The sequence below is a fragment of the Stegodyphus dumicola genome, chromosome X1, assembly GCF_044657685.1.
Source record: "Stegodyphus dumicola isolate Sdum_Otavi_A_Nest chromosome X1, ASM4465768v1".
In the NCBI taxonomy this organism is placed as follows: Eukaryota; Metazoa; Arthropoda; class Arachnida; order Araneae; family Eresidae; genus Stegodyphus; species Stegodyphus dumicola.
The window spans coordinates 245,774,540-245,801,281 of record NC_140780.1 but is presented as its reverse complement, the minus strand read 5'-3'; the positions used below and the strand labels follow the sequence as shown (position 1 = coordinate 245,801,281).

At 33.1% G+C, this 26,742-nt stretch overlaps 1 protein-coding gene across 5 annotated transcripts in view; it reads right to left on the bottom strand.

Annotated features, from left to right (window-relative positions):
• The window catches only part of tweek (transmembrane protein KIAA1109 homolog tweek), a 421,377-nt gene extending 396,790 nt beyond the window's left edge, over nucleotides 1–24,587 (bottom strand). Inside the window, exons 1-3 of one of the 5 annotated variants that reach the window (XM_085807392.1) lie at nucleotides 24,342–24,581; nucleotides 21,902–22,000; nucleotides 19,707–19,948 (exon numbers count right to left, since the gene is read on the bottom strand). In XM_085807392.1, coding sequence (XP_085663518.1) covers nucleotides 19,707–19,809 — 103 coding nt within the window. In that variant the 5' untranslated portion in view covers nucleotides 19,810–19,948; nucleotides 21,902–22,000; nucleotides 24,342–24,581. Of the gene's footprint in view, nucleotides 1–19,706; nucleotides 19,949–21,901; nucleotides 22,272–24,341 lie in introns of those variants that run through there. The other 4 variants (XM_085807394.1, XM_085807390.1, XM_085807389.1 and 1 more) reach the window with 4 other exon arrangements.
• Nucleotides 24,588–26,742: the final 2,155 nt, after the last annotated feature.

Sequence of the window (26,742 nt, the reverse complement as noted above, 5' to 3'; positions counted from 1 at the left end):
ATATGAGTTCCTGAGTTATTTACAGGATTCCTTGACAGTGTGATTTGATTTACATTGGTCAAACAAAGATAGCCTTAAAATTTCGCATTAAATAATATGAGGCATACGTTAGGAAAAAGGAAACACAGAAGTCTTCTGTTGCCCAGCACTGTTGGTACGAAAACCCCCCTTTCCATTTTTCTGCAATCAAAATTATTTTTAAAAAAAGTCTTCTATTGCGAAATTAGATTGTCTAGAGGCGTTTCACATTCAGAAAAATCGTCTTGTTCTAGTTACAGGCCCTAATTCCAAGCCATCTTTACCTTCAGCCTTTAAGGAAATTATTTTTAGTTTTCTTTTTCATCAATAGATGGCGCCATAGCTTAACTCCTGGCCGACCATTCTTAGCTTATCTTGTTCATTTGCACTTTGGGAGCTGAGGAAGCTGGTCAGGTAGTTAAACCACAGAAACTAGTCTTGGAAAATTTGCAAATATAACACTGATTTTTTTTTTTTTTTTTTTTGTTGGACTTCTGAAATAATTATTTAATCTCTTGGCACATAAGAGACTATCTTAAAAATCATTAAATGAAGCGATAAAATGCATTAATTACTAGTAAAGAAAATAGCCCATATTTTATTAGAACTCTCTGCCCATAAAATTTGTGACAATGACAATGAAAAAATTTATTTTATTTAAGAAGTATACATATTTTCACAAACATAAAATAAATAGAGTGGGGGAGATGGAAATAAGAAAAAAGAAGAAAATGAATCCGCCCCCAAAATAAAACCCAGAATTCAATTTGCAAACAAATGGAAATGAAAGAATCCATTTACTTTAAATCTAAGTAATCATCTCCAAATATTCAATCATGGATACTTATTACAATGTCAATGAGAGAGCAGAAATTTCCCACAGACATTTTCTTCTATCTGTGAAATATTCTTTTTATCAGTAGTGTTATATATATATACATATCAATAAATATTTAAACCATTTAACACATTGTGCTGTTGCAACATTGTGCACTATGCTATTTACTTAATTATTTATTTGTTTTGTATTTGTGGTCAGATTGTTTTTATAAATGTTTGTCTCTTACATGGAATCACTGACCTTTCTTTGTTCTGAGTATGGCAACATTCAGATTGTAAAAATAGTTTGAAATGTGAGATGGGCACTTCATGGGCTTTGGCAACCGATCTCTCCCGAAACTTCTAGAAGTTTGTGCTACCCCCAACATGTGTCCATGTTAACACTAGCTCACAGAGCTGCTGCTATTGAACTGTGAAATTTAGGATTAGCTAAACTGTGAGCTTACTCTTAAAGTGATTTTGACAATTTATGACATTTCTCGTGCTCTAAGGGGTAACTGTTTAATATCTGCATTCTACTTGTGCTATTTGCTGTTAATATTATGCTGTGTATAGCTAAAGTTTACAGTAAATTGCCAATTTTTTTTTCCTGTTTATCTGGAGATCTCATTCAGAGAGGTATAAACAGAAAAATAAGCAGCAATAATAGTGTACTGCCACTGAAATACATGACTCTAAATTCGTCATCACTGTCTGCCTCTTCAAAAATCTCAAAAAACAGAAAAATGCATTAGAAATACAACCTTTCTGAAAAAAATGACAAAGGTGTTAAAATGTCATTCAGCAATAAACCTAAGCACACATGTATCTATCAATCTCTCTTTTTCTCTCTGTGTCTAAGGTACAAAATATGTAAATCAAAATCCTAACTTTAATTTGCAATTACCCCTTAACTCTCCATTTTAATTTGGCTATTTCTCCTTTCTATCCTAAAAATAGCAATTAGTTATAATAATAAGCCTCTCTAAACTGCATCATTTCAAAATTAATCACTATCTCATGATTCTTACATAAAGCTAATGCTGCAAACACTAGCATAATGCTTCAGACAATTAATAATTTCAGATTTTGGAATCAAAACTTTAAATAACTAATGGGAAAATTATGAACCAAAACTCAATCACTCTGAACTAAAATTTTATCTTGAACACATTACATTCATTCTCTGCTTCTCTGTCCAACCAGACCACAGTTGCAGCTTTTCTTACAGCAACATCTAAAAAATGTAAAAGTTCTTCGATAATAGGCGCATTCACTGAGCCACTTTATCTGTGATGCAACAAAAACATTTGCAAATGACAATAAAAAATAGAAGATCAGCACGACTGCTAACATCTCTGCTGCAACAACACCTTTCCGCATCAACCTGACTTCAAGATCAGGTTACATGAGAAAGCATCATGAATGAAAATGTTGTGGAGAAAACAGTGCAAAATGAAAACCTCGTGGGAGAAAAGAAAGCAAATGGACAACACTGGTACAAAATATCGTCGTCGAAAATTTTTTTAAATTGTAAACGCATATTCGCATAATGATCTGCGAATACAAGGAGTAAGGAATATTTTAACTTTTATACTTCATATTTTGAACTAACTAACAAATTTTGGTACTTTTTCATTTCTCCGACGCAACCAATAAAGTCGCCAACAATGGTACAACTGATGCCAAATGGAATATCCTCGCTAGTAAACGTTTACGCCTCATTTTTCAAAACAAGTTGCAGCCATTGCTTATCAGATTGATTGTTCCTTTCAATACTGGTATGTGATTACATATAATTTTTATCAGACAGAACAATTTTATGCCCTAAGGCCATTTGTGGTAATTAAGTCAATTAGAATGAAATTACACCGCTCACCCGAAGGCGAAAATATAGAAAAGGCAAAGTCAAAGGGTTAAATTATTCAATTCTAATTGAGAATGCACTAGCGAAGTAAAGCATTGCAGTTTTACATAATTTCTGAATAAGTTATTCGTATGAATTGAAGTAATTCTTGCATTTAAACTTGTATTCCAAATTAAGAGTTAACTTGAAATTAATGTAGATAATTAGAGAGAATTATATTTTTGTAGCGTAGTTTGCGTGAGATGAGATCACTTGGGGTCACGTGATATGAACCGGCAAATCAGGATGTTGAACCATGAAAGCATAGTAAATTCTTAAATTAATGTCTTTTTACAAATTTATTGTCTTCATTTATTGGCTTTTCAGAAAATTTTAAACGATATTAAAATGTTTATGTCTTCAAAATAAAAAAAATTCTTAGAACTAACATTTGCTAAAATTTATTATGTGTATGTTGTCATTAATAAAGTCTGCTTGGCGAGATTTGCGTCGGCGAAACGGAAAAGTATCCAAATTTTTACTGAAAAAGTAAGCAGAACACTTCAGCTTCAGCATTCAAAAACTGAAAATGAGTAGAAGGTTAAGGCAACTTATAGCAGCTAACAGAATTTTAAATTTACATGGTTAACTAATAAAAGCCATTAATTAATTAATCTCTTTTACAAAGTTTTATTGACAATTTTTAATGAAAAATATAGTCAAAAAAGATTAGAAAAATGAACATGTGTATCAGCATGAAGTCTCGTCTCTTAACATTGTTTATTTAATTATCAAAATATTTTCTTTCACTTTTGTTGACCCGAAATTCTTTTGGTGGAAATTAAATCTTGTTTCAGTTTATTCGTTTTCTTAAAAGTGTCATTAAGAGCTAAAGAACATTCATAACATCAATATTTACCCAAGTTTCAGTTTTTGAATGCTTAAATTTCCTGCTTACTTCATCAGGAAAAATTTATTAGTTCAAAAACATGAAATATAAAAGTAAATATATTCATTATTTCCTTCTGAAGCTCACAAATCATTATGTGAATATGCATTTACAACTTTTACAGCCTGAAAAATGCATTGCCTGCAAAGTTATCATCATATAATGATTTGCTAGATGCTTTATTTTTAGCACGATATTTTTAACATTTTTAAACTGCAATATTTTTTAGCCACATTATTTTTGATGACAATATTTTGTACCCTGATGTTTTCTCAATGCTTTCTTTTCCCCCATGATATTTTGGACAACAATGTTTTCGTCTTGCGTTGCTTTCTCCATGAAGTATTCGTTCTCAATGTTTTTGCTGGAAACCTCAACATCTAAATTCTTTCATATATACCAAATATACTCTCATATCTCTCCTTCGTATATTTTCCCACTTAAATTTTCAGCATGATTTAGAAGCATTTGATTTATAGTAGCAATGCAAAATGTATGCACAATTAGGAAATCATTTTGTGCAAGTAAAAGGGTATTACAGAAACTGATAACTCCTCTGAAATATATAATACAGTATAAAGTCCAAGATCTGGAATTGTCATTACTTCCATGATACGGGGTTTTGGAAATTTCTAGATTTTAGGTTATCAGTTTAAATGCAATATGATGACATGTAGACATGGTAACATTGAGACTTCTATTATTATTCATGTCAGAACCACTCAAGTGTCGAAAAGTGTGTCCTGGCATTATCAATGTAATGTTAGTCACTGGTCATACTGCAACTCTCTAGCCAGCAGCTGTTTGAAAGTGACATGCAGATATGTTAGTTGGTCAGAAGAAAAATAATATTTGCCACACACCTTTCTTTTTCTGAGTATTATACTATTCCCAGACGCTGTAAGGGAGATTCTTTTATCTATTTATATACTAATTCATTTTTGGGTGGTGGCTCAGGGGATCGAATACTAAAGCATTCCTGATACTAAACATCCAGATATTGGACTTAGTATTAGATAATATTATTAATATGTCTTTATGTGTGCTTTTTTAAGTGTTGTATTTATCATTTATGCTATATCTCTTTAGAAATAATATATACTGTCTATTTTTCCCTCGCAGTTTTCAAGTGATTATATTAATATGAAAAGGGGGAAGTATGTGACTAAATCGGGTATATGCACTTTATACTTATATTTAACATATGTAACACTGCATAACAGATTATATAAATAAAATATCTGGTACTTGCATACGAACATAACTACTTTGGCACAATTTGAGGATTTTTTACAGATGAAAAGGCAAAAGTTACTTATCGTGTGCAAGTTGTTTTTTTTTTTTTTTTTTTTTTTTTTTTAAGAAAGCTTCCTAAACTACTGCTTTTCACCGTACGTTGGTACACATAATCAACATATGAAAAGAAAACATACTTTAGCAACTTAAAATACAAATTTGAATTATTAAATAATGATTACAAGATACAATAAAAAATAAAACACTTCCTTTCTTCTTCAATTTTTTTTTCATTATTCTTCTCATGAAGTATACAGTGCATCTGTCTTTGCTTTACAAAAAAAAAAAAAAAAAAAAATCAGAGAATTGCAGAGACCTGCTTTCTGCAATGTTTGGCAACAGCAGCTATCTCGGAAATGCATTTCCTCATTCTTTCTTTTAGCAAATTTACAGTAAATTCTGTATTCCTGCAGAAATTTTACTGCAGTTTCTTCCACTGTGCTCATATTTTAAAAATAAGGTTAAGGGGAAAATATCACTTTGTTTATAAAATCCATTAGAATTTGGAATACAAGAAAAAAAGAATACATACGAAAACAGCAGCGTTGTTTGACTGAAGGACTGTTATGAACATAGTTGCCAGAAGAATAGCAATGCACATGGTAGCACAGTTTGGCCTGTAAGGATTATGTTAATTTATTTAACAATTAAATTTTGATTTAAAGTTCCTTTCCTTGTCTTCCTGAATTTCAACTTACAACTTCCGGCCAGAACGTATTTTTAGAATCACGTTGAATGCAAATGAGGAGAAGTATTTAACCGCGAAGTTCTACTGACTTCATGAAAGAGAACCAGTGATTCTGGCTAGCATGCATCCGCCTTTTTAGGCTACTCTCTCTTAAGCTATTACTACGCTCGGCCGTACTTTAGACCCTTGATAGCGTCGCTGTTATTCAGCTTTAAGGGACCAACTCAGTTAGAATTCTGATACCACCGGATATGTCCTTTAATTAAGATTAGTTAAGTTCAACTTCTTAGCTTCTGAGTTCAAGCCTGAGTAGAGGCTTTATTGTAAAACTCCAAGAAGGAGTTCTGTGAATTTAATTTGGAATAATAGTCTTTAACACTTTTCAAGCTTTATTTACCATCTCACAAACTCAACTGATTAGTCGCTTACCAGTTCTTAAGATTCTTCAACTTTAACTGTAAATTAAAAGTATACAAAATCTTACATTGGTGCCTGAAAACTTTTGAACGGACCATGTTGTTAGAGAGTGGAAAATTTACGTTGACATCTACGACCTTTCAGGTCCCTCAGACGGCAACAAATCCAATGGAAGGATTTGGATTTATTGTAGAAACGATTCGTGTGGCGATGAAGCCAGCCGCAAAGGCTCAGTGATGACCTTCCTGGAGCAACTGGGTGTGCATTTTACCTTACATCTAGCTGCAAAAATTTACAATCGCTACTAGAAACTTAAAAGGTCTTGCAAATTCTTGTTGGGGGATCCAGGTTCAGAGATGTATAACTGGGAAAACTTCAAGTCTACGTAGCTGAAAGCATTTCCAGTTGTGAAAAACGTGCGAAGCTAGTGTCAGAATTGTTTACCAAATATCAAACGAGTTTTGATAATTCAACAGAGTTTATTTTTAAGAAAATTCAAGTTTTTAATCTATTCTATGGGAAGAGGGCGGATTATGAATTTATCGAGGTGATTTTACCACATCTACTGCCGTCACTTCAAGATTTTCTTGAAGTCCGCAACCTGCAAACATTGGAAAACCTCTTCCAGCTTGCGGTGAAGTTCCAAAGCAGAAGAAATGAGGAGAACACACGTGCAAAACAGTTTCAGTAACATTCAAGGTTTACTCCACAGGAGTAACTGCAAGTTCAGCAGACTGCATATCGGCAGACAGAAAAAGAGGAAAAGTCTGATAGCAAAAGCATTGGTAAATCTAAAGCAGATACAAAAGCAGCAAAAAGAGGGGGCGGAAAAGCAGAATTTAAACTAACAGTGGTGATCGAGAAGGGGCCATGGTCACCGAGTTGGGAGAAAAGTCCCTCAAAAATCCACTTAAACTCAGTGGTGGTGCAAAATCTAGCCTTGCCGGAGATACATATTATATTAAATAATGTGCCAACAACTGCCCTCCTGGACACCGGAGCTCAGTGTTCATTTCTATCACAGGATTTCTTTAAGAAAAATTTTCACGTTATAGGCTGTTTAAAACCATGGGACTACAAGTAATTGCAGCCCAAGGCAAGCAGTGTGTATGTTTGGGGAAAACTGCACTGCATGTACAAATTAAAAACGAGGTGTTAAAAGTAAATTTTCTAGTGGTAAAAAATTTACTTACATCAGTAATATTAGGGGCCGATTTCTTATGCACAGCTAGTGTGAATCTTAATTTCCAGAATTTTACATTGCAGGTACACATGGACCCTGTGGAAGAAGAGTAAGGGGCTTTGCCGAGAAGAAACCCAAACAGAAAGACAAAACGGAAAATTTGGTAAGAAAATTTATTTCTTTATTTAACAAAAAACTGGGTTTCTGTCAGGTCGTGACTCACGCTATTGATACAGGCAGTGCCCCTCCAGACTGATCTAAACCCTATCAGTATGATAGGGTCAAATAACAAATTCTGGAACATCACATACAAAAGATGTTACAAAATAAAAGCATTGTGCAGAGCACTAGTCTGTATGCAAGTCCGGTGGTCCTTTGCAGAAAGAAAAAAGGGCTACTGCCTGAGCCCCCTGATGTGTTGATTATCGCAAACTCAATAGTATAACAAAATATCCCACGTATCACCTGCCAATAATTGATGAAATCATCCAGAAAATTCACTCTACTAAGCTTATGACAACTTTAGACCTAACATCTGGTTATTTTCAAATCACAGTAAAACCTGAAGATGTCTAAACGCAAATGAAAAGACCCAAAAGGGCGAATGGCCCCACCAAAACTCAAGAAGACACGTCAGTTTCAAAACCCGCAGCCTCCTGTAAAAACCCGATGTTCATCGACAAAGGACAGAAGAGGAAAAAGAATGATGGAAATGGCACAAATCATCGAAGCCGGAGAAGAAAGCTGGAAGTTCTGAGATACCCAACATTTGAGCAGTTCTGTTTTATCAGGATGGAGGAATACAGAAAGAGAAAAGCTAAGTTCAATTTATGTCATTTTGTTATAAGTTGCTAAATTATTTTGAAACAAGAAAGTTTTAATTCGCAAATAGCGAGAACTTAGTTGTAAATGGCTTGTAAGCAAAAATATTTTTGTGTTCGTGATTTGGCGAAAAAGTAGCAGTAAATATTTTTGTTAAGAACTCGGAAGTTGCAAGAATTCAATTGTTAATATCTTTTAGTCGGAAAGACTCTTTGAATAGTGAAATCTGTTAACTGAAAGTCAAGATTTCACAAAATGATTGTAAATTGTAACTAAGCAACTATGACTTTTGATGTAAAATGAATTTAAATGTGATGTGTAAATATCTAAAAATGTTTATGTTCAAAGTAGAAATGTTAAATGTCTGTGTTAAAATGTCGTAAATTTAAAACCTGTACAAAAGATAAATTTTGGCCCAACACGCAAGTGAATTTGTGAAAGAATTGAAATATTTTAGAATATATATATGTGTGTTTAATGTTAGGCTTTCCAGCTAAGACTTTAAAGTTAAATTTAAGCTCTCGCTTAGTACATTAGGAAAGTGTTTGTGTATAGGGAGTCTTTTGAGGTCTAGTATGTCAAATTTAACAATGTTAGACGATGATTAGAGGTAGTTTTTGTTCACAGTAACATGAGTACCTCTAAGTACATTGAGAACACTTACTGGAAAGCATTGGGAGAAGAGAAGTTTAAGTATGAATGAAAGTTGTGTGAGGGCCAAATGATGTTAGTAAAGGAGAAAACTGTAAGGAATATGAAAATTTTTGTAAAAGACAACACTAATACTAATTTGAGTTAAAGTTTCCTTCCAGATAAGTTGGAAGGACAAAAAATAAATAACAGAATTAAATGCAAGAAGAAGCAGATAACTGTACCACATGTGACTGCAAATTTGTAAAATTTTGTCAAATTTCTAGTTTTAGTCTAGCTTTAGATTTGCTGTGAAGTTGGCCCTAAATACAAAAGTTTAAAGTGAAATCAAGTTAATGCAAAGAGTTAGAAGTGTTACATTTAACGTTAGGAAGTTTTTAGATTTTAAAATCTTAAACAAGGTCATTTAGAGACCTTATTTGTTGATTATTTATAGTCAGGACCACTGTACGGATTATGTTAATTTATTTCACAGTTAAATTTTCAGTTAAAGTTTCTTTCCAGTCTTCCTGAATTTCAACTTACAACTTCCGGCCAGAACGTATTTTTAGAATCACGTTTGAATGCAAATGAGGAGAAGTATTTAACCGTGAAGTTCTACTGATTTTGTGAAAGAGAAACAGTGATTCTGGCTAGCACGCGTCTGCCTTTTTTAGGCTACTCTCTCTTAAGCTATTATTACGCTCGGCCGTACATTAGGCCCTTGATAGCTTCACTAATATTCAGCTTTAAGGGACCAACTTGGTTAGAATTTTTGATACTTTCAGCTGTATCTTTTTAGTTAAGATTAGTTAAGTTTAATTTCTTATTTTCTGAGTTCAAGCCCGAAAAGAGGCTTTCCAAGAAACTTTCCAAACTCCAAGAAGGAGTTCTGTGAATTTAATTTGGAATAATAAAGGGTCTTTAACCCTTCTCAAGCTTTATTTACTGTCTCACGAACTCAAGCGATTAGTTGCTTACCAGTTCTTAAGATTCTTCAACTTTAACTGAAAAGTACACAGCCCAGAATCTTACAGACACATTCTGAAAATTTGGTGATGTCTACTAAGGTGATTGCTTTAATACGCAAGTACCAAATACTTCTGCATATCTTGTTTCTTTTGCTTCTGTTTGTTCCTTTTGTTGTTGTTGCATTCAAGACCAGTTTATGGGCCCCACAACACCTGCAGTTGCGCCCCCCCCCCCCCGAGTTTGAGAGAGCTCCTTATTACGCATAAATATTAACAAATAAAGACTGAACTTCTTCTTGACACGGCACTTTTTTACATTAAATTTTTGAAATCTTCCATGCACTGTAATTACAGTTCAGCAATCAATCAATTGCAATATGACAATATCTTGAAACAGAATCAAAAATCACTGTATTTCAGGTTTAACTCAATATTACTGCAAAAACTGCAGCTGTCTTTTTTTGGGGGGGGCTACAATTTTCCCATCACATAGTTGCTGTGCCATTTTCTTTAGACCTAACATTCATGCTCCTTGCTTAAGGTACAACAGCTTGACAGAGATGCTAAAATAAATTAATTTCAATGCCACTACCAAATGACAGATCTCTAAAAATCTGTTGATGGTGAACATAAGAATAAAAAAAATCTTTGGGTTTTCATAGTCTGGTAATACATATGAGGACTAAAAAACGAATCAGTTACCACATGTGCTAGACAGTCATAACTGTCTGATTTCTTCAGTTTGTTATGAATGTGGAGTTTTCACATTTCCCAAATTTTTTATCAAAATACTTTTCTTCTTCCCTATTAATTAAGCAATTTAAATAAAAATACTACTAATTAATTTGCATAAACAAAAGAAAGATGAATATAAACAAATGCAGTTTTTTAAAATGATTTTAATTGAGTTTTAATCTGATTTAAAAGCACAGATTTATTGTTCTCAATTGGTAGTAACAAGTACCGATTTTACTTTAAAAAAACAAGATAAATATTTATTCAATTATTATAAAATGTCTGCCACATTTTAACATAAAATGACATAAAGATAAAAGCAACAAAAATTTTTTTAAAAAATTAAGATTTTGTGCTAAGCAATGAAATATTTCTGCAATATTTTATATTTTATACTCTTAGAATTTTAAAATTCTAAGACACCCTTTAAAGCAACATGTAACAGTACTAAGCTGTAATTTGAAATTTTCATATTACAAGTTAATTATTTTTTGAATTCTTACAAGCACTGTAATTCCAGTTTAATAATCTGAATTGAAATCTGACAATATCTTAAAACAGAATCACACATCACTGTACTTGTGGTTTAACTGTCAATAATATTTCAAAAACTGCAGATGGCTTTTTTTGGGGGGAGGGGTAAAATTTTACCATCACATTGCTGCTGTGGCATTATCCTTAGACTAATGCCCTATCATTGCTTAAGATACAACAGCATGACACGGATAATTGAAATAAATGACTTTCAATGCACAGCAGCAAATGACCAAAATGACAGATCTCTAAAAATCTGTTGATGGTCAACATAAGAATTAAAAAACTCTGGGTTATTCTACTTGGATAACATAAATGAAGACTCAAAAACGAATCAGTTACCATGCGTGATAAGGCAATCATAATTGTCTGATTTCTTCAGTTTGGTATGAATATGGAGTTTTCACATTTCCCAATTTTTTTATCTAAATATTTTCTTCTCCAATACTAATCAATTTATGTAAAGGTACAACTAATTAATTTTCATAAAGAAGAGAAAGATGGGTATAAACACTGCAGTTTTTTAAAATGATTTTAATTGAGTTTTATTTTGAAAGCTCAGATTTATTGTTTTCAGTTGGTAGCAACAGGTACTGATGTTATTCCCCCCCCCAAAAAAAAATGTCTGCCACTTTTTAACATAAAATGATATAAAAAATGAAAGCACTTTTTTTTTTTTTTTTTTTTTAAATTAAGATCTTGCACCAAGCACAGAAATATTTCTATATATTTTATACTTTTAGAATTTTAAAATGCTAAGCTACCTTTTAAAGTAACATGTAACAGAACACACCTGTAATTTCAGATTTTTATATTACAAGTTAATTATTATTTTCTTTTCTGATTTCACAATTTCCTGTGTGTTTATTGTCTTTGAAACTTAATTCTTGTATAAAAGTTACTTGCTTTCTATATTAATAAATGCAGATATCATGTATAGGTACAGACAAATCGTAACAGGTTAATTATTATTAGAATTTTTCCTTTTTTTGTTTACTTTGAATTATAAAAGAAATTAAACTAGCCACATTTGTAAAAATTTATAGTTCATTTGTAGCATATTGTATACTAATTCAATTGTCAAAAATTTCCTAAAACAAAATGCTTTTTATATGTAATTACAACTTTTTTTTAAAATTTAGAACATAAAGAAGAAATCCAAATTTTTCATTATGTATAAAAAAGCAATACTGAGATGCATGCCATTTAGCAAAGAAGTAGAAATATATTTTTCATGTATATTACAAATTAGAATGAGATAAAAAAATGAAGGATGGCAAATATTGAAAAAATATTGAAAACTTCATAGAGGATTGGAATGCAAATAAAACGTATTATTATTAATCATATTAGAAGTATTTAAAAGAAAATTATGCATTCATAAATGTTCTCCCACTTTTAAAAATAATTCCATACATATATGAAATCAGAAATTTTGAAAAAAATATTTCTAAATATTTTATCTCTGGGACAATTTTATATACAGTTAAAAGTCTTTAATCTGGACTCGTCGGGACTTCGGCGATTCCGGATTATCGGTTTTTCCGGATTATAGATCATCAGTTTAAATCTGGTAAGATGGCATGCAGAAATTATAAAATTAAAAATATGAAACTGTAATTTATGAAATAAAGAGCAATTATGATCTAAAGGGTATCAAAATTTACAAAAAAAAGCTTAATATTTATTTGTTTACTTTATTAAACATTTCTTTCAACGTGCGCATGCGTAAAGCATACATTATAGTCGATATTAGAAAATTGCAACCAGAAAACTATTTGATGTCCATTCGTGATATTTATAATGACGAGGAATTTGATTTAAATCATACATCGAGATGAAATACTACATTTAGTAAGGAATTATAAGCCGAATAAAATAAAAACATCTGCCCTGAAGATAAGGATAGTGCTGACAGATTAACGTCCAGTTCATCGCGCGCCGCGATTATTAGAAAATTGCAACCAGAAAACTATTTTATGTCCATTCGTGATATTTATAATGACAAGGAATTTGATTTAAATCATATCAAAGACGGAGTACATCGAGATGAAATACTACATTTAGTAAGGAATTATAAGCCGAATAAAATAAAAACATCTGCTCTGAAGATAAGGATAGTGCTGACAGATTAACTTCCAGTTCATCGCGCGCCGCGACGTCCCCCCCCCCGCAGAGCAGCATGAAATTGATAAACAGATTTCGGAATGGTTAGAGAAACAAAGGATATGCCTTTATCAATTTTTTGCAGCAAATCCACTTTTTCTTTGATGGACATCGAAACATGCTTTCACTTTGTAGATCCGTTGGCAGTATCCAGCATCGGAAATTCTATTTGACATAATCGAAAGTTCAAGCTCACTGTTATAAAATTGCTCTAACAGTCTGCAAAAAATAATAAGCCGAATCCAATTCGATTGGATTGGATTGGATTATTGTAATTTGGCACAAAACCTGTCAAGGTTATCTGCGCCAGACAAATGGTAACAATGCAATTAGTCATTTGTAAAAACTTCCAGCTTAGGTAAGAGACAGATTACAGTCTATGATAAGAGCTCATATCTTTAAAAAAAAATACAGGTTAAAATCTATTATAAAAGCCAATATCTTTTAAAAATAGAAACAAATTATGATGATGTGCTTTTCCAATTAAATTTTTTAAGTCCAGTTCTGAACTATTAAAATGTTTTTGGCGAAAATAATTAAAACTCTGGCATTCCACCAAGATATGATGAACTGTCAGATCTGCGTTGCAGTTTGGGCAGCTGGGATTCTCTTCTCCCTTCAGAAGATACTCATGGGTCAGGCGACAATGGCCAATTCTCAGTTGAGTCAAGAGGACATCTTCCTTTCTATTAACCATACATGGCCAGTATCCAATGGTGGGTTTTACATTTCTCAGCTTGTTACATACTCTGTCATCCCATTGCTTCTGCCATTTGCTGAGGATTTTGCTTTTGACAAACCCTTTGATGTCTGCTAGTGGAATCTGAAGATTGTACATTGTGGTTGCAGTTTTAGCTGCAATATCTGCCAATTCCTTCCCCTTAATGGCAACGTGTCCAAGGATCCACGAATATAGAATCTGGTATCCCCGAATTTTTAAAGAATGATTCAACTTTAGGATTCTGATTGCAACTGGATGAGTACATTGAGCGTGATTTTTCAATGACATTAAGGCACTCATGGAATCTGTGTAGATAATAAATTTTGTGTACTTTTGTTTTGAAAGGTAAGTCAAAGCCAGATGGATTGCAGTAAGCTCAGAAGTAAGCACAGAGCAAACTGTATGTAATCGAACCCCTACTATTGTTTTTTCTGTGACGAAAGCAGCGCCAACATGATCCTGGGATTTTGATCCGTCTGTATATAGAGGGATATATTTCCTATATTTGTTTCTATGTTGAAAAAAAATCTGCTTGTAGATGATTTCATTAGTTTGTGATTTATTCCAGTGTCGAAAAGTATCCAGAGAATGGATTCTCCTATCCTCCCAGGGAGGAATTCCAAAAAGATCCTCCATCTGTATATCTATATTAGATAAATTATACTCCTCCACCAGAGCACTCATCCGCAAGCCGAAAGATGGGACACATGATGGTCGTACCTGATATAAACGGGAGTATTGGTCATTAAGCAATATTGACCGTGTAGAATTTTCGGTTTGTGATAAGACTTTGAAATAATGCTTAAGACAAAGATTTTCACGTCTTAACCGCAGGGAGGTCTCGTTACTTTCCACATATAAGCTTTCCACTGGAGAAGTTCTAAAGGCACCAGTGCATATCCGAAGTGCATGGTGATGTATCGGATCAAGTTTGGCTAATACTGAAGGCCTTGCCGACCCATAAATGATTGATCCATAATCTAGTTTCGAACGAATGAGAGCTCTATATATAAGAAGCATTGAGCTTCGATCAGCACTCCAAGAAGTATTTGACAGTACTTTCAGAATATTCATAGTTTTTAAACATTTCTTTTTTAGATATGTAATATGGGGGAGGAACGTAAGCTTATGGTCAAATATCATTCCTAGGAATTTTATTTCCTTTTCTACAGGAATCAGCACATCTTGCAGATAAAGTTCGGGGTCAGGGTGAAGAATTTTTTTTCGACAGAAATGTACACACACAGTCTTTTGAGTAGAGAATCTAAAACCATTTTCCTGTGACCATTTAACAATTCTATTGAGAGATGTCTGCAATTTACATTCGATGTCTTTCAGGTCTTCTCTCTGGCAACTGACTTGCAGGTCATCGACATAGAGCATACCCTGGACTGCTAGAGGCAGTTGTTTTAAAACAGAATTAATTTTTATACTAAATAATGTAACACTTAATACACTTCCTTGCGGAACGCCCTCTTCTTGATGGAACATGTCAGAAAGTGTATCGCCTATCTTCACATGAAACTTCCGATCCTGTAGGAAATGTTTGATGAATATCGGCATGTTTTCTCGTAAACCATTGTTATATAGGTCACGAAGGATACCGTATCTCCAGGTGGTATCATAGGCTTTCTCTATATCAAAGAAAATGGAAACATAATGATTTCTTCTAACGAATGCTCTACGGATACCTGTTTCTAAAAGTAGGATATTATTGATAGTTGCTCTTCCTTTTCTAAAACCGTTCTGATAAGGGGAGATACAGTTATTTGTCTCTAAATAATAAACCAGACGAGTGTTGACCATCTTTTCAAAGAGTTTGCAGAGGCAGCTAGTAAGGGCGATGGGACGGTAATTCGACGGATTAGTAGGGTCTTTTCCTGGTTTAACAATGGGGATGACAAAAGCTATTTTCCAGTCATTTGGAAACACTTGTTCCTTCCATACTCTATTAAAGAGAAAGAGGATGGTTGCCAATGACTTGGAAGGAAGATGTTTCAGCATAGGATAGGCAATATCTCTCTGGACCAGGACATGAATTTTTTGTCTGCAGCAGAGCTCTTTTCAGTTCAAGCACAGTAAAATCCTGATTATATGGTTCAGTATTGGGAGAGTTGAGATTAATTAGTTGTTTTTCAATGCATTTTTTTTTTCGGAAAGAAATTCAAGAGGGTAGTTACTACTGTGTGAAACGGCTGAGAAACTCTGTCCAATAGCGTTGGCAATTTCTTCCCTACTAGTAACTGTTTCACCACTTATCTTTAAAATGGAAAGTGTGTGCTCTTTGTAGATACCGGACGCTTTCCGGACTCTCTCCCACACCTTCTTACCCGAAGTTGAAGAGCTAATCGAAGACACATACGAGATCCAAGAGTTCTTCTGACTTTTCCTTCGCACCTGCCGAGCTTTTGCTTTAGCCCTTTTGAATATTACGAGATTTGATTCTGAAGGATATCGCCGAAAAATGCTCCAAGCTTTTCTTTGTTTTCTGATGGCATCCTGGCATTCAGGATTCCACCAGGGCTTTGGGTATTTTGGCTGTTTACCCAACGTTTTTGGTATACATATATCAGCTGCTTGAATAATTTTATCTGTAATGATCTTCACAGCCTGATCAATGTGCACATTCTTTATTATTTCTTCAGTAAAAAGAGCATAATGTAAGAAAGAGTCCCAGTCGGCTTTGTCCAACAAAAAGCGTGGTGTTCTAGGTATAAACACACTCCTATTTCCTGTAATGCTTATGATAATAGGAAAATGATCGCTATTATATAGATAATTCTCGACATTAAAAAAACAAAAAGGCAAAAGCTGTGGAGAAACAATAGCAAGGTCAATGGAATGGAAGGTCCTTGTTGGCTGATGAAAATAAGTGCTTTCTGTGTTGTTAAGGATACAGAGACAGTGGTCGTGGGGTAGCTGTTCAATTTGCTTTCCTCGTGGGTTGATGTCTTTACTACCCCACAAGGGATTGTGTCCATTGAAATCACCGACTAGAATAAATGGAGCTGGTAATTGGGCAATTAGATCCTCTAAATCTCTTAAGTTAATGTTCTCATTAGGCGGGATGTAAATACTGCAGACAGTAGTCAGTGTTCGAATGCTCAACTGTACTGCAACTGCTTGGAGAGGAGTATCCAAAGGGAGAGCACTCGAAGGGCAATTAATTGAGGTGAGTAGACAGACACCACCACTTGCGCGTTCACTGAATGTCTTATCCTTTCTTGTCATCGAGTACCTACGTAGCTTTGCAAAATTACCAGGTTTGAGGAATGTCTCTTGTATCGCAATACAAATAGGTCGATATTTATTAATAAGTTGCTTAATGCCATCAATACCCTGATAGAAGCCCCGGCAGTTCCACGAAATGAGAGTAGCCATTAGGAATGTTTATTGCTTCGATGCTGTTTCTTTGTTTTGTGAGGTAGAACATTTTTCGAGAGATCTCCGCCTCCATCTGTTTCCATCTCAGATTCGATAAAGTCTGAAAAGGTCCCTTCAATAGAGCTTCGGCTTGAGCTTCTCTTTTCTGAGCTTTTGATTTTCTTTTTTGAACTCTCTGTTTCTTGTGTTTTTATTTCTCGACTTTCTATTGTCTGTTTGGGAGGAGGTAGAAGAAAGACATTTTCTTTGTCATTTGTTTTTGATTCAGGTATCTTCTTCTGTGTGCTATGCGATGTTTGTGTACTTATTGACCGATATGATTTAGTGGCTTGTGCATAGGAGACATTTGCTTTTGACCGACACGTGCTAAAAAAGTTTCTTAGCTTCAGGATAGGAGATTTTTCTTGTAGTCTTAATATGCTGTATTTCTTTCTCTTCTTTCCACTTAGGGCAGTTTCGTGAGTATGCTGGATGATTGCCATGACAGTTTGCACATTTTGGATCAGCTACACAATCCTGACTTTCGTGACCTCCTGCAGAACAGCGAGCACATGCCAGGTTTCCCTGGCATGCGGCCTTCGCATGGTCAAACCGTTGACACTTGAAGCAGCACAGTGGGTTCGGCACGTAAGGTCTGATGGGGCAAATTAGATAACCTGCCTTAATGGCTTTCGGTAGCTCTGGAGAGGAGAAAGACAGAATAAGATGTTTTGTGTTGACGAGTTGCCCGTCTCTACGGACTTTTATTCGGCGGACGCCACATACATTTTGCTCGGCGAGTTCTTTTGAAAGTTCATCCTCAGAGACTGATATCAAGTCTATTTCCGAAATGACACCTCTTGACGTGTTCAAAGACTTATGTGGGGATACAGTAATAGAATGTTCCCCCATTTTGGTCATTTTTTGGAGAGAGGAAGATTGTGCATCAGATGTAGTCTCGATGAGCAGAGATCCTGAACGGAGCTTTTTTATGTGTTTTGGCTCGCCTACTGAGGCCGCAATATGCTTATGGATGAAGAATGGTGATAGATTTTCTAGCTAACCAGTGATAACTAAGAACTTTGGATATTTGTTTGTGCTAATTAAGGTCGAAGTACAAATTCTTTTAGCAGCTCCAGAATTTTTCGTATCCATATGGTTAGGAGAAGTAGTTAAAGTATTCATATTGAAAAGAGAGAAGGTTTCGGGCCCGACCGCCCCACCCACCATGGAGCCCAACAAGGGAACACAGATCCCTGTGTTAGGGCTAGCCGGGCCTATACGCAAACTGAAGCCCCCACAGTCGGCTTTCCCAAAAGCGGAGACTTCCGAGAGCTTATCCCCTAGCCACTGACCAATAGGACTAGTGGCCAGCCGATTGACACTAGCGGGGACAGCTAAGTGCCTCCCGTTTTAAGTAGAAGCAGAGGCCAAAGCAGTGTGTTGGGGACAGTACCTCGCCCCTCAACTGCCAGGATCCTCCTTTTCCACCCTACGGGTCACAATGCACGGCAAACGCATAGGCGGTATTCTCACCATGCTGAGACAGAAACCAAGAGTAGTAGCTGCATCTCACAGTGAGCCCCAACCTCCAGTAGAGGAAACCACAAGGAAGAAAAATAGGAGAGAGAGCTAGACAAGAGGAGAGGAAAGAGAGGAGGAAAGGTCACTGGGGCCCCGGGAGTGTGATACCCGATCACCAAGACGGCAATCCCCTGAGGGTTCTTCACCTGCTATGCTTTAGCTGGGCATGTTGGAACGGCCTTCACGCCTAGGGTGGCCCTACCAGGAGCTATGCTCCCGACGTACTTCGCCCGTTCCGCCCAGTGACAACCCCCCGCCACGTTGAGGCAGCATAGCAGGACTTTGGGGGTGAATCCAATTCGAAGATTAAGGAACAACACAATCTGCAACATTAACTGAAACAGATAATTAGATAATTTTAGCTTAGCTTATACCGTCCGTTATACATTAAATGCGCATGCGATGCGTTTACGCTAGCGCAGAAGGTTTGCAGCTTTGAGGTCCGGATTATAGATCATTCCGGATTAAAGACTTTTGACTGTATATACCTGATTTTTATTACTTCAATAATTAATTAACAATGCTAAGTTAGTCTGAAGTAATTTATAAAATAGTTCATTCGCATCTGGTGGGTGGGTTCAGTCTATTTAGTAATAGTAGCTTCTCTTTCATTCTATTCAAAAACTATTTTATTACTATTATACACACAAGTTGTTCTTTTTGAGTGCGGAAAACTGGATTCTTTTGAGTACTCATAATTTTTTTGCTCTTCAAATAAAATTATCAGTGAAAATGAATTTCATAAAGGGCCCACATCAGAAGACCTCCATTTTCCAACTTGCGGGAAACCGAAAATTCTTTAAATTGGCCTTGGTTGTACTTTAGTATGAGTAATGTTAAAAATAAGCTACAATTCATATGGAAAAAACAAAATTTAAAAGTCAATGTTAGAAAGTCACTCTACAGAATATAGTAGAGGAATCATATATTAAAACACTAGTTTTAAATAATAAAATGACATTACCAACTTTAATGTATCCATGCTTTGAAAAACGATTCAAAACCTTTGTTAAAATATAACCAATTACGCGTGAGTTGTAATATGTTATATATATAACCCAGCTCATGGCCAAAGATAGAGCACAAAGTAACCATGCTAGATTTGAATCGATTGGAATATTCTTCAGAGGTGCAGTGGTGTTCCATGTTGGTGCTGGTATTCGACTTATTGTTGGAGTTCCAGTGCTGCTGTGAGAGACTTCAAATCTAGAAATAAAAAGTTTATAAAAATAACTTCCATAAAAAATGACACTAAAATATGTTATAACTTTTATTCAACAAGATAAAAGAAACTGCATATTTCAAAATAAAAACAAGCACACATTACAGAAACATAGTAACCAAACCTTATAAAATAAATCCTTTCTTTATTGATTAAGTAGTCTTAAAAATCAGAAACACAATCCACATTTTCAGAAGAAGCACCATGTGCACATAACAATGCTAAAGAAAATATTCTGCTTTTATTAATATGTAGATAAAGATATCTAATTTTATTTTTTGTTATTAAAAATGTCAATGTCTTTTTATGCATTAATTTTAACCTCTTAAGATTTGCTCAAGTTTTGTGAAAAATGTTCATAAAAGTATAAATTTTTTTTGGTGAAATTTAATGGTAACTGAATTTCTAATATGTGATTAAAAACCACACACAATTCTACATAAAATATTAATCATATTTTGCACATTTTAACTTAAAATAAAATACCTGTGAATAAGTAACTTCATATTTAAAATTTTTTTGTAAAAGGTAATACCAATAGTGGCTAAGTGGCTAAATTTGCTGCCCACTGGTTGTTCAAGCTGCACTCAAAGCATGATGAATGGATTGGCTGCAAAAGTGTTTTCATAAATTTCCCTATGTTTAAAGTGAATACAAGCCAGTTTCCCTTACAGGTCCTCAACAATGCCATTTAAGTTTTAGTGCAGAAAACTATCACTTGCTTTACCATTACTGCCTAACGAATATGTAAGAGGTGCAATTTTATAGATGGATCTTTAGTATGCTCGATTACCACCTCTGCAAAAATATTCAACCTATAAAAGGTAAATTTTCAAATGGAATTTCAAACAACTTTTATTTGATGTTGGAAAATTAAGAAATGAAATAAATATTAAAATTTGAGAAATCTGGAGAAAGAAAGAAAATAATTAAATTATTTCACTTAAAACAAATTTAAAGTTTAAAAAAAAGCTGAAGCTGTTTAAAAGATGCAGTTGTGAGAAGCATATCCTTTCATGCTGCAAATCATTAGTGATTTTTCTCACACTTTAAAACTGACTTTCTATTACTTTTAATTTTTTAGGACATTATCTTCAGTTATATAACATCAAAATTCATCTCGGTGAAAACAATGCAAAATAATTTTTTAAAAAAAGGAACTTGCTCATTTTAACAAGAAGTATTTAGTACATGAAGGAAATAAGTGGACAGTACACTATAAATTTAAATAAGCAATTCTTGCAAATTTAAAGAGTTAACATCATTCCTTTAATCATTCTTTCAATTCCTTAATTATTCCTTGAAAAATTTTAATATAGTTCTAATTTTAAAAAACTGTTTTGCTTATCATTAGTTTTAAATTAAAATGTTAAATAAATTAGACAGTTAAAAGTCAGCTTTCAAATTTCATTGATAAGAGACGTAGAATAGTAAAACTAAATAATACAAGTTTGGGGTTTCTTAGATTTGATATTATTATTGCTTTTCATTTTTTAATCTCTTGTTAAGTATTTTCAGTGCTTGTGCACAGGGTCTCTGTACAAAGGTACAAACTTACAGGAGGCGTAAGATGCACCCAGAAGACTTGGAATCAGATAGCAACGCAGGGTCTTTCCTGGCGCAGTAGATAGTGCTGGACTGAGCATTCTCACAGGGCAGCATCATTTCACACATGAATGAAGATGTAGTAGGTTGTCTGATTATATAAATGCCAGTACACATTGAGTGTATGGGTCCACTCAAACCTTACATTTGGCAAACAGTGGATCTTTCTTTTTTTTTTTTTTTTTTTTTTTTAATTACTCCATTTCCTATCATAAATGTTACAAAATTATCATTATAAAAACAAAAATTTTATATTGTCATCACAGTGTAAAACGTCCAACTTATAAACTATTTATTATGAGCTAAGAAGTTAAACAGAAAAAATTCCATACCTTTATGCTTAAGATTCAATGCTACAGATCAAGTGATATAAATAATTCTCTACTGGTGCTGTTTTACATATTGTATATTTGCTCTTTGTAATTGTTTTCCTGAGGTGAAAAGATAATGGAATATTTATTCATAATTGAAAATATACACAGAAAATTGATTAACATCAACATATTTGTTTTATAATATATTCCTGAATTTTTCGCATAAAGATGTAGAATGTTTTGCATTCAGTTTATTTAAAGCATAATTAAAGTTTATTGACCGGGCATTTCACTCTTAAGAAATCATATGAATGGTTTTTACTTTCAAAACCATTCAACCCAGTAGTTGAAATTTCTCATAAAAATGTGTACTTTATTTTGAGAAATTGTTTAACTGGTTATGTATGTCTGGAATAATTATACACTCCAAACTTCCTCTAATAAATTTTAAGGGACTGGAAGTTTGATTCACTGCATCCAATCCGATAAGAAAATTGAAATATCTTACAAAAAACTTTAAAAATAAACTAATAACTAAAAAAATAGTTTCCATTATCACATCTACCAAAATAAGGTGAAATTATTAAAGTTGTTTTTCATTTTATCATACATTAATAATTTATAATTTTACACAGTAAATTGCTTAGAATAAGTCACAGTTTAGATGCTTCTCATAAAATACAATCTCTCTCTAACCATGCAGGATGCAGGAAACCATGCAGGAAAGTAGAATGCTTAAACGTAAAACCTTCAAAAAAATGAAGATGGAACTTGAAGAGGATTTTAAACCCTCGAACAATACCAACCAAATAAACATAAAATTTCCTAAAAGATGACCTGTACACTATCACACTGATAAGAACCTGTTCACTTCCCTGAAGAGCGGAAAAATCAAAATTTCCATCATAATACCAGCCTTGAATACAGATTTCTCTTGCACCTCAATCAAAAATCTTGAATTAGAGATCGCACTTAAGCATTTGGCCACTGCATAACATAATACAGTTTTCTCAGACATGCTTATTGCGAGTACTTGTTTTCCAAAAACAGCTGCCTTGCATAATCTTTATTAGAAAACAGAAAGAAGTGATGGTGAAGGCAGAAAAAAGAAAAGTAACATTAAGCTTTTTTTTTTTTTCCCCTGCCTATTAAGCATAAGCATTTATGAGTTCAAGTTTTTTTAAGAAAGCTTGTTGTAATTTATAGCGAACTACTAGATATCATAAGGAAAAACAAGAATTTCCGATTAATGGAATATCAGAAGAAATGCTAAATGAAAATTATATAATTGATGTCTTACATTGTAATGACACTACCTCAATGATCAATCAATTAACAGAACAGCAAATAGTGGTAGTATTATTTTAAATTCAGAAAATATTGCCATTTCAGCTTTTGAGTCACAATTTAATTTCATGTGATAATGATATCAGAAAATTATCTCCTTCATGAAAAATACCTATTTCTTAAAGAAATATAAATAAAGAATATTCATTTCATAATTTCTACATGTCACCTTAATAGATTTAAACTGATGATTTAATATTTAAAAGTTTCCAAAGTCTGGAATCACCAAAATCCTGACGATTCCAAATCTCGGACATTCTACTGTACTTCAAACAGAGTGATGTTCTTAAATCCAAGAATTAAACACAAAACTTTTCCAAATAATATAAATTTTATGTAATAATCAAATGGTTACAATAATCAAACAGCAAAGTTTGTAATAAAATTATTACTTGATACATAAAATGAAAATAATAAGTCAAAGAATTGCACGAACTCGGTATCCATGTACACATCGACCTATTTTCACTTAAAAAAAATCAGAGAATTGCACAAACTTGGCATTGTGCATTATCTTGACTTTGTCCATGTACACATTGTGCCGGCTCTGCTAGGATCAAACCAAAATGACAAGAGCTTACAGATAGTGATATCATACTTTAAATTAACTAAAATATTTTAAGTTAATTGTTATTAAAGTAAGAGTATGCAAGGATGAAGGCACAAGATCAAAAATATATTAATAAAACAAACTACAAAAATAACAATAAATTCTCAGTCACTTAAACTTACTTTTGTAAATTATTTATCATAAAATATATACATCCTATGCTTACAAAATATTCAAATCTTTTAGAATTTCGTAGTATGCAATTTCTCTATATAATATTTTGGATCACTTGCTTAGCACTATATCACGTGTGCACTATTATATGCATTATAACAAAACCGAGTTTCTGCAATATCTTCTAGTCCTATTAACTACATATACAATATTTAAAATAAAATGTAAGTTAAAAATTACACATCCTCCTTTACTATAAAGGACATCAACGGGATTTTATTTAGCATTTCCTACAGTTTTATAAGAAATATCGAAATTTCCGCTGCAATTGGTTAAGATTACTTTAATTTTTTAAAGACTAAACAAATAAAAGCGCTTTAAACTTACACTGAAGAATCCATTTAAAATTATGAAGCTAATAAATTGATTATAATTACATATTTACAAGGAAGTAAATACAACTTCACAAGCAGAAACTGCTAACACACGTTTCATTAAAGATCTCCGTACCGAAGTTTATTTTTCTGTTTTTCAAAACATTAGATAAAATACATTCAGGAACGACTCTTTCTAAACGAGTCGCGACATACTGATTTCATGACTCTAAAAACGTCATTAACGCTCCTCTAAACCAGGCTGAATCACCAACTTTTCTCTCTTGGCGAGGGAGTGAACGCGCTGCCAATTTTGGCGCGTTTATCGCACACGCTGGCTGAATGTCTGCTGTTTTTTTAAAGTTTTATTTTATAGACGCGCGGCATTCAGCGCATATAAACTTTTCGGATAATTTATTAATTCTCGAATAGTATATAGACGTTTTCACTTAAATAAAAATTTCGCGTATATTTTGTAAACATATTCAAAATAACTTATTCTTTAGATGTTTCAGTTTCGTTAGCAGACTAAAATAAATAAGATATGAATAAAAACTTTCAATAGTGTCAAATGGGGAAATAGTTAAAGCGTAGAGTGTGCAAATAAATTTATCTTAATGACATTTTAACAAAAACTTCCATAAAAACACTGTAAATTCATACTAAAAAAATATGTTGTCATTTAAGTCTGAGGTATATGGAAATAATTGTGCAAGATTCTGAAGAAACACTTTCTTTTAAATGTGTGAAATATTTCATAACATATATGGAAGAAGAAAGTACAGCATTCTCTGTTTTGGATGCTTTTCATCAAATGTAATATAAATACGAACTAGAAACCGTAATAAAAAGTCCTTCCTCTTCAATCAGATCACCTTTGTGTTGCATTGTATTTGTAATACTTCTAAAAATCCAATTTTTACCTAAATTAAAAAACAGTTATTCCATAAAAGATAATAACTTTGAACGTATATAGAATGAATTTTGTAATTTGAGTTATGTTACAAAATAATTCATAGTTTATATATTTTATACTAATAATTTAGATAAAACCTGTCCAATTTAAGAATGTGTGTTAACCACATTCTTAAATTGTAAAAGGACGACTTAATCAAATGTAATTCATTTCAAAGCATAAAAGAAAGCTTATTTTTTATTTTACACAGCAACAGCATTTTCATGCAGTCAAGTTTTTTTAACTGCTAGTTATTATACATAATACTTAATTTTAAACCCATTCTTATTAGAAAGCATAACTAAGAAACTTCTTTTTAAAGCACCACAGTGATTGCAAAGAATTTCGTTAAATTTACAAAAGTATTGAAGATATATTGAACAGCATTATAACAAGAAAGTACTGTACAAAATATGTAAATTTAGCATAACTTCTTTTTTAGTATTTGCATAGTTTCCTCCAAATGAACCTTAATGGGAAGTTATCTTGCGAAAATTTAAAAGTATTAAAATGGCCTCTATTTAAGATGTAACTGCATTTATAATTATTTTGTAATTGCGAATAGATTATATTATTGGAATTAGATTATGCACTTACAACATAATTGCATAAAGTAATGAAATTAAGAGTTCACAGACACAATGTAATATAATTACAATGCAATTATCTAAATTGTAATTATAGTCACTTATTTAATACAATATTATTACAATCACAATGTAATTTAAATTGGGTACTATATTTGCATACCCTCCACTCAAAAGGAGGTACTGATAAGCCTGGAAGTTATTATCAACAAAAAGCCTGTTCAGGACAGTTTGATGACAATTTCCACCGGGCGAAAAGTACATTCTTAAGCCCAGGCAAATCATGACAATAAAAATCATTTAGTCTTATGATTCACTATATTTTAAACCCTAAATTTGAATTCTGCACCAAATTATTTACCTATATTTTAACATATTTTATGAATTATTAGAAGCGATATGGCAAATATCTTCTAAAAATAACTGTAAAATATTTGTATTCATTAATTGATTCAGATACACACTTTTATTATTTAAGTATATCAAAATAACAGTTTCATGTTCCTGAAATACAAAAATTATGGAAAAAGTTAAAGTAATATTCTTAGAAGTATATGATATTAGTCACCAGATGCAAAGCCTAAACGGCCTTAACGATAAAAACGATATAGGAGCCTTAAACGTCATGAGAGCACAGCCATTCATCTCTCACCAGTTAAGCACATGCCTTTACCTCTTTTGTTGTATTAGCGATTGTAGAGAAATTCGGCCCTCTAGTAGCAAAGTCATAGATACGCAAATAGCGCTGAGACTTAGGTGGGATGAACCAGCAGATTTGTTTGCTGAAAACGGTCAGTTGAAGCAAATATTCTTGTCGCTTAGTGTAGAAGTAAATTTTATGGAAATAGTGTATATAAACAAAACAGGTAATA